This window comes from Orycteropus afer, unplaced genomic scaffold (assembly GCF_000298275.1).
Source record: "Orycteropus afer afer isolate SDZICR_OR568_19922 unplaced genomic scaffold, OryAfe1.0 scaffold00366, whole genome shotgun sequence".
Taxonomy (NCBI): domain Eukaryota; kingdom Metazoa; phylum Chordata; class Mammalia; order Tubulidentata; family Orycteropodidae; genus Orycteropus; species Orycteropus afer.
This window is the reverse complement of record NW_006921953.1, coordinates 1264403-1273122: the sequence shown is the minus strand read 5'-3', so window position 1 is coordinate 1273122 and position 8720 is coordinate 1264403. Positions and strand designations below refer to the sequence as shown.

The 8720-nt window shown below is 56.9% G+C and overlaps 1 protein-coding gene across 1 annotated transcript; it reads right to left on the bottom strand.

Moving 5' to 3' along the window:
• Window positions 1–1227: 1227 nt before the first annotated feature.
• FGFR4 (fibroblast growth factor receptor 4) lies at window positions 1228–8507 on the bottom strand. Its single transcript, XM_007952981.1, has 17 exons — window positions 8417–8507; window positions 7558–7815; window positions 7387–7467; window positions 7107–7273; window positions 6559–6682; window positions 5874–6064; window positions 5615–5753; window positions 5057–5250; window positions 4809–4954; window positions 4560–4681; window positions 3244–3354; window positions 2964–3154; window positions 2445–2567; window positions 2252–2322; window positions 1872–2009; window positions 1504–1609; window positions 1228–1374 (listed from the first exon to the last, which is right to left on the bottom strand). Exons 1-17 carry the CDS (start codon window positions 8505–8507, stop codon window positions 1228–1230), a joined length of 2400 nt encoding a protein of 799 aa, XP_007951172.1.
• Window positions 8508–8720: the final 213 nt, after the last annotated feature.

Below are 8720 nucleotides of genomic sequence, written 5' to 3'. Positions count from 1 at the left end.
AAGCAGTGACTGCTGGGGTGGAGCTGGGGATGGGTTCCAGGCTCAAAACCCTGGGAAACTGATCCCCCTGAGAGGGCATCTGAGAACAGGGCTGTGACGGCCTCCCCAGTGGAGGACTAGGCGAGTAGAGACAGCTGCAGCCCAGCCAGGCGACTCCCAGCTGCTGCCCGGGAGACTGGTCAGGACAGGGTGGGACAGGCACAGCCCCCACAAGTCCCCAGCCAGAGCAGTGGAGCGTGGGAGCGAGCAGCAGCCTCGAGGCTCAGTTTCAGTCTTTCACGCTGTGTTATGGTCAGCTTGGTTAATGCTGAGCAGATGGGGAGGGGGGTTGCCAGTTCCCGGGGGACAGCTACAGTGCATACACACATGCACATTCATGTGCGGAAGATGAGTCCCACCCTGTGAACGGTCACAGACGCTCACCATTACATGCACAAGATAGTGCTGGCAGGACAGGCACACACTGCCTCCTGGGTTTGCCTCTGGCAGCTGAGGGCAGATGCATACCTGAGCCCTGGGTCTGTGTGGCCCAGGCAGAAGGACTCCCAGTTGAAGGATTCCTTCACTGTCCATACCCATCAGTCCCCCAGTGAAGACACCAAGCACACACAGAGGTGTATTTCAAAAAAAATAATTTATAAAAGGTTGCTTCTGTGTTTTGGGCAGGCTTCCAGCCTTGTGGAAAGGGCCACAGGACCAATACTTCTTCCACCAAGAAGTTGGGACAAGCAGTGGAGGGGAGAAGGCTGGTTGAGGAAACAGGTCAGAGGCCCACAACCTCTCAGTTGGAAGGGTATTGGGAAGCAGAGTAAAGTTTAGAACAGCCTTGTAGATGTTGTTGTTGTTGTTATTTGCTGTCAAGTCGGCCCTGACTCATAGGCCCAGCCAAACCTCTGGGACAGGGACTGAGTGCTGAGGCCCAGGAGGCTGAGCAGAACCAAAAGCCTAGGCCATTAGGGCCCTGGGACCACAATTCCAAGGGCAAGGGCAGGGCCTTGAGACTGGGGGCTGAGCTCTGGGCTGGAAACTCAACGCCAGAGCAGGAAGCCTCAACCAGGGGCCCCAGGACCAAGGACAGACATCCTTAAAGTGGAATGGGAGATCTGGGACACGGCACTGGAGGTGAGAGCCTGGGGCTGCCAAGGCCAAGGATTGTATCAGGTATGGCTGATCCAGGGGGCTCTAGGCTCCTATTGGCTACCCTGCCCATACAACTGTGTGCCCTGCTCATGTATGCACCCCAGGGAAGGGGAAAGAGTTGGACCCCAGCAGTAGGGGGTCATGGCTGAAGACAGAGTCGTTGGAGGAACAGGTGCTACTGGCGTCCCCTCCGGCAGGGGAATAGGGCCCAAATGTCAGGCGGAGGTCAAGGTACTGTGGGGAAACAGTGCTGGTCAGCCCTTGATGCTGCCCATCTATGCAGTCAGGTCACAAGAAACCCAAAGGGGAGTAGGCAGAGGGAGGTGTCTTAGAGGGAGACCAGGGACGAGAAAAGAGTGATACCTCCTCAGAGACAGCCAGCAGGACCTTATCCAGTGCCTCCACCAGCTGCTTGAAAGTGGGCCTCTGGGAGGGCACTGCATGCCAGCACTCACGCATCAGCCCATACCTGGGAGAGGGACGGGTACAGGAGTCAGAAGGGGCTGTAGGCCTGGGGGAAGAGGAGGATGAGGGTTTGGATAGAGGTTTGGGAGGCCATTCAGTAGAAGGGCATGGGAGCCAGGTCAGGAGGGAGGAGGAGGCAGCAGAGGTGAGAATTTAGTGCTGTCCTCATAGTGGAAGCTGATCCCTCCCCAGGGTCAAATCCTGAGGCCAAGGTCAGGGTGGACTATGAGGACTGGAAAGTGGAGGAGGGCAGGGTGAGGCCTCACAGCTCTGGTGGGCATTGTGGGGGCCGGTCCATGCGATGTCCCTCCCGAAGCAGTGAGAACAGCTCCTCCACGGGGATGCCAGGATATGGGGAGCCCCCAAGTGTGAAGATCTCCCACAGCAGGATACCAAATGACCACCTGGAGGCAGGACTGGGTTCAGCAGGGCACAGCTTTGCTCTCTACTCCTGGGGCCTGTGTGGGGGGGTGCCCTGCAGGCTCGATCTCAGGGGAAGGGAGCGGGGCTTCCTTTGGAGTCTGGTCCCGATTAGAAGTAGTCTTTGGGCTCAAAGCTCCTTGCCCTTTCTGTGGGGTAGGACGAAGAGCCTAAAGCCTTTGAGATGCTAGACTCCTCTCTGCCCCCCACAGCTTGTGGGACTCACACGTCACTCTGGTGAGTATAGACTCGGTCAAATAAGGCCTCAGGTGCCATCCACTTGACTGGCAGGCGGCCCTGGAGGGAGAGGGGGGCACTGGTGTCATGCTTCACAAGTCCCAGTGTACACCACCCCCACACTAACCCTGTCCTTATGCTTCCTCCAGGGCCCACACCCAGCTCTGCCCTGCCTCCCTCACATTGCTGGTTTTCTTATAATAGTCAATGTGGTGGATGCCACGGGCCAGCCCAAAGTCAGCAATCTTCATCACATTGTCCTCAGTCACCAGCACATTGCGAGCAGCCAGGTCCCGATGGATGCACTGGGGGCAGGGTGGGAGACAGGAAGGGGACTTAGGTTTATTAAGACACAAGGCTGGGAGCTGTGCACATATCATCTCTGAGTAATCCTGAGAGGTAGGGATCATCCACCCATTTTACAGATGAAGTTGCGATTCACAGAGGGAAGACCTAGGCCATCTGATTTAGGGCCATTCTCTTGTATCACCTCTTCCAAGAGCCTTTAGGCTAGGGAGTGAGAGAGGAATAGAGGGGATATTCGGTGCCAACCATGTATGCATGGGGGAACAGAAGGCCTTGGGAACATTTGGACAGGGTAGTGAAAAGAGGGAGAGGAGGAGGAGTGGGGACGTTTAGTGCCAGAAAAATGTGTGCATGGAAGAGTTGGAGTAATTCAGAGCTCCGCCTACTGCCCACACCTTCCTGGACTCCAGATACTGCATGCCTCGGGCCACCTGGTAGGCACAGGAGACTAAGGCGGGGAAGGAAAGAGGCCCCTCGCTGCTCCGAGGCCCATCGGGGCTGAGGTCAGGGCCTGGGGGACGCCGGGCCCGCAGGAACTCACGAAGGTTTCCCTTGGCGGCACACTCCACAATCACATACAGGGGCCCTATGGAGGGGAGGTAACGGGATAGGGAGGCTCCTGAGGCTAGGGCTCAGGCCCCAAGCACCCAGGCCCTAGCCTATCCCCTGCCCCACCTTCCTGGGTGCAGACACCCAGCAGGTTGATGATGTTCTTATGCCGGCCGATCAGCTTCATCACCTCCATTTCAGAGACCAGATCAGCCAGGTCCTTGTCGGAGGCGTTGTCTGCAGAGGCAACAGCTGGAGTGAGGAAGCTGCCCTCCAACTATATAATGAGGCAGTGTGGGGTGGGGAGGGGACAAGGAGCTCTGGATCAGGGGTCAGGAAGATCTGGGCTGAACTTTAGTTAGCTGTATGGCCCTAAACAAGTCTCCTAACCACTCTGAACCACAGTGACCTCTTGTAGAAATGAAACATTGGGTCATACCTGCCTCTCAGGGAGGTACAAGGAGGCAACAAGATGGAGTACGCCTTCTAGTGAATGGGACCAGGAGACAGGACAGAGGGAGAAGAGCTCTGAACAGGAAGGAGGCTTCCGTCTTGAGAAGCTGGCCTCAGTCCCTGAACAGAGTGAGTTCCTGGGGGTGGGAAGCAGGCTGGCGCCCTGAGGTCTGTCTGACCAGGGCCTGGCGTCCATCTGGCCTGGGAATTCAAGGAACTGCCAGCAGGGCCCAGTGAGGGGAGGCAGGGAAGAAGCCTACTTTGGCTTTTCTTGAGAGGGCTGAGGATGCGGGCTGGGCCCCAGGAGCTGACCTGTGGCCCCGGGCCAATGACATAAACCCTAGACCTCACAATGCACATTTCTCAATCACTGCCTCCCAGAAAGTGCCAGGTGGCCCCAGCTGTGCAGAGAGGAAGGAGGGAGCAGAGCAGCAGAGGAAGCCAGGGATAGTGGCAAGAGGCCTTGATGGCAGGGTCCCAGGTTTGTCCTGTGGAGCACCCCGGGGCTGTTGCTTGGAGGCTAGGATGGAGTTTAAGCAGAAGAGCTGTTCTCCTAGAATGGTAGACATAGGAGGACAGACTTGGGAATGCCCTAGGGGAAGCCAAAGTCCTGAGTGAGGAGGACCCTGGGGGATGAAGTGGAGGGCTTATAAGGCCAACAAGGAGGTTGAGGAGAAAGCTGATGACATAGGGCCACGGCTGAGGGGGGATATCTAGCTTTAGTCACCCCAAATCCTTGTAGTCATCATCACCACAATGGCCTGCCTGACCATACACCAGGCACTCTGCATACACCTTGGGCTGTGAGGTAAAGACTACTATTTATTTCACATTACATGTGAGAAAACTGAGGCTCAGAAATGACTTGCCTCTGAGGGTCAGTAGCAGAGTTGAGTTGCTGCCTAGTTGGGTTCCTGCCTACCTGGTAGCACCATGTGCACCCTTTGTTAGTCACCATGCCACAGTGTCTCCCCAGCCACCACACTCACCCTTAAGCATCTTGACAGCCACAGTGCTGGCTTGGTCAGGCTGGGAGGGATCCATGCCGAAGGCCTCAGCCCGCACCACCTGCCCGAAGCAGCCCTCCCCCAGGGGCTTCCCCAGCACCAGCCTGGAGATGAAGAAAGTTATGGCTGAGGTCTGAGGGCAGATGCCTAGGACCCCTAGGTGCTTAGCCAGCCAAAGGCGGCAGGGTTCTACATGGCACCTGTATCCCCACACCACTCCAATCAATGTACCTGTCCCGAGGGAACTCCCACAGTGGGTCAAGAGGTAGGTCTAGACTCACGAGGCCAGCAAGCAAGGGGGGCCCGCTGGAGGAGAGCCGGACACCCCGCACCAAGGATGAGCTGGACTTGCCTGAGGAGCCCGACTCCAGGGAGAACTGCAAAGGGGAGACTTGGCTCTGCTTGTGGGCGTTGGGCTGGGGCAGGAGGGTGAGTGATGCTCATTACGGGGACATGGGGGTGAGGGGTTGGACATGTACCTGTCGGGCCAGAGGGAAGTGGGACAGCTTCTGCACAGTGGCAGGCTGGCGGGGGTGCCGGCTATGGAGTGCCTGCCCACGGTACACCCCGGCCAGTAGCAGGAGCACAGCCAATGCCAGAGAGCCTGATGCATACAGGATGATATCTGTGTACCTGGTCTCAGGCACCGCTGCTGTCCACGTGATGTCCTCCTCTGCCCTCGCAGTGGATACACACAGACATATAAACTGACTGGTGAGTGGTTAGACTAGCCAGCCACAAACCCAAACTCAGACCCTCACTACTTATACCACACTTAGGAACACACACACAGTGAAAGCTACAGCTGTACCCACTCCCAGATACCAGTACCTGAGAGGGTCACACAGTCACATGTGGACATGCACAGAGAGAGAGCCACACACAGAATCAAATATACAAGTACATACACTGTGTCCCAAACTCAGACTCTACTGGCTAAGGGAAGACTTCACCTAACAGGTCATATCCCTCTGTCCCTCACACAAGCTGTGGCAGGGGGGATCTTGCAGCCTTTCCTGGCCCCCTTTGGTGTTCACCTGGCAGCACTGTGAGCCAGGCTGACTGGTAGGAGAGGCCAATGGAGTTGCCTGCCAGGCAGGTGTATTCGCCTGCATCCTCAGCTGACACGTTCCGCAGGTACAGGACCTCCACCTCTGAGCTATTGATGTCTGCTGTCTGGGGATGGGGGACATACTCAGAGGGCACAGCAGAACCTGGGCCACACAGTAGCTGGGGGTTGAGGGTTGTTCCCAGGATGGGAACAGGGTAGGGTTCAGGCATTTGCAGGAACTGGACCTTTAGGACTTGCACATAGGGGAAGCCGTCGGCACCAAAGCTGCTACCGTTGATGACGATGTGCTTCAGCCACTGGATGTGGGGCTGTGCGTCACTGTACACCTTACAGAGCAGCTCCACGTCGCTGCCAGCCACAGCTGTGGTGTTTGCCGGGAGCCCCGCCTGCAGGATGGGCCGGTGCGGGGACCGCTCTGGGGGCCAGGCCGGGCCGTCAACCCTGACCAGTGGCAGCCAGAGACCCTGTTCACTGCCTTCAGCCTTTCCCTGGCTTAAGGGAGGGACCTTCCTGACATGCACCTCAAACCTTGTTCACTCCCTGCTTAAACCCTCCTTAGCTCCCCATTGCCCTTGGAGGAGGAGAGGCCAACTTGGCAGCCAAGCATTCCAAATCTTCTCTGGCCTGGCTCCCCACTTAAATGCTTTGCAGTCTTTATATCTAGGGGCCTTTACTCAGCTTGCACCCTTTGCCATGATGGTTTTTCCATTTTTTCCACTCCACAGACTCCTGTTCTTCCAGGCCCTCACTGCCCTGTGCTTCCCTGACTCACCTGGTCACTTTGAGCTGCTTTAATTGTCTAAGACTGAGCCCATCTTGCCCACCTGAGGCCCAACCCAAGCACAGGACTAGACCTGGGATGGATTAGGGCCTCCCACACCCCTCTGACTCCCCTGCCGGTCCGCTCACCCAGCACGTCCAGCAGATAGCTGTAGCGGATGTTGCCCACAGAGTTCTCCACAAGGCAGGTGTAAGTGCCACGATCCGAGGGCACCACACTCTCCATCACTAGGCTCCAATGCTGGTGGCGCAGCTAGGGGCAGGGGAAATGTCCACAAGGGGCCACAGTCCTGGGTTCGAGTTTTCTGAGTTTTATCTATGACTTGCCCAAGCTGTGCAACCCTAAGCCCATCTTTAACCTCTCTGAACCCCTGTTTATTCACTATCTCATGGAGTGTCCCTGCAGGGTCTCATTATGAGATTGAAAGCTGATAAAGCTGGTTAAACCCATCAGTCAGTGATTCTTTCCAGTTTATGAACGGAATCCCTTGCCAGCAAGTGGCAGAGTTGGGAACTTGAACCAGAACTGTCCAAGTCCAGAGTGCTGGGTTCATCCTGGGACCCTGCAGCTGCCTTCCTTATTAGAGAAAGAACTATGGGTTTGATTTTCAGGTATGAGGAGACAGATGAAAGAATGAAATTGAGGGAGCAGATGGTCTTGGGACCCAAAGACTCACCCGAATGCCTCCAATGCGATGCTCCCCGTGGAAGTCCTGTCCATCCTTAAGCCAGCGGATGGTGGGTGTGGGGTTGCCTGCAGCAGGACAACGGAACTTGACGGTGTTCCCTGCAGGCACTGCATGTAGTTTCTTCTCCATACGCTGTGGATGTGTCCAGTAGGGTGCTGGAGGAGAGGGGAAAGGAAGGGGAGGAGAGTTATTACCCTAGGATGCCCACCTGTTCCCACACAGGTTTTTTCTCCAGGAGTGAGACAAGTCCCCGAGGACTCATACTGACCTTGCTGAGGGTAAATGTGCCAATCTGAAGGTCTCCTGTGGCTCTTGGGGTCCTCATTGTCACTACTGGAGGTCAAGGAGTCTGTATCAGGGACAGAGAGAGGTGTCTGAAGGCCAGGAGGGGCATCTCTCTCCCCCAGGCAGTCCTTGGCTCCCTGTCAGACCTTCTTACCAGCCACGGCCAAGGTGAGATTGTGCAGGACAAGCATAGAGCCTCGTGCCAGGCAGAGGTAGCGGCCAGCATCCTCAGGCAGGAAGCTGGCAATCTCCAAGTGGCCCCTCCAGCCCCGTACCCGGCCAGCAGGTGCAAGGCGACTGCCCTCCTTGTACCAGTGGCCACCACGCTCAGCCCGCCCACAGCAGAGCCGCACAGGCTGCCCTAGGGCCATGGTCAGCTTCTGTTGCTCTGGGCCAGGGGCCAGGCAGGGTTCTGTGGGCCAAGGGCAGAGATCAGTGAGGCCTGCAGGCCTGCTGGACCAGCCCCCTGTACACAGAGAACATGCCACACACACAGGGCATAAGCACTTTGTGTTACATGCTGGCCATGCTGCTGCTCCTCAACACACACACAGCCACATGCTATAGGCACTGTGGACAGGGCAAATGCCACACCTCAGATGCATGTCACACACACACTGCACCCATACATGCTGGACATGCTGCTGCCCAGGACACATACCTTGCACATGCTATAGGTGTCACACACAGGGGACACCTCCAGGGCACATCACACTCACACTGCACATGCTCCAGTGTACACCACACACACACATACACAGCCAAGGGGCTCACCACCAGCTCTGCAGCCCTGCTCAGGGCCCTCCACCCCACAAAGCCCTCTTCTGTCGCAGACACAGAGATGAGTAGATGCTTGCTGAGAGCCAGACACTGAGTCTCAGTGGCTAGGTCTGCTCTGCTACCACCCCTTCAGGGCCTGAGCCAGGATCCTCTCCAGCCTAGCTCAGTCAGCAGCCCCTTCCTGGTGCTCACTCTTCCCACCCCTGCCACCCTCTCCCACCTTGGGGCCATACCCAGCTCCATTTCCTCAGAGGCCTCAAGGGACAAGGCTGGAGCCCTGGATGCCCCCAGCAGGACCCCCAACAAGGCCAACAACAGCCACATCTCCTTCGTGCTGTTCACTCGGGCCTGGGGTGGGCTTCTCACTTATTGCCTTCCTGAAACAGGGAGGGAGAAGAACTCCTGATATATGCTGGCCTGTGCTGAGGCTAGTCCCCCAGTCTGCAGATGAAGAAACTGAGACAGGAGATGATCAGTGGACTTGTCTAGGCCCCCAGCCAGGCTGCAGCAGGGCAAAGAATGGAACCAGTCTGCTTT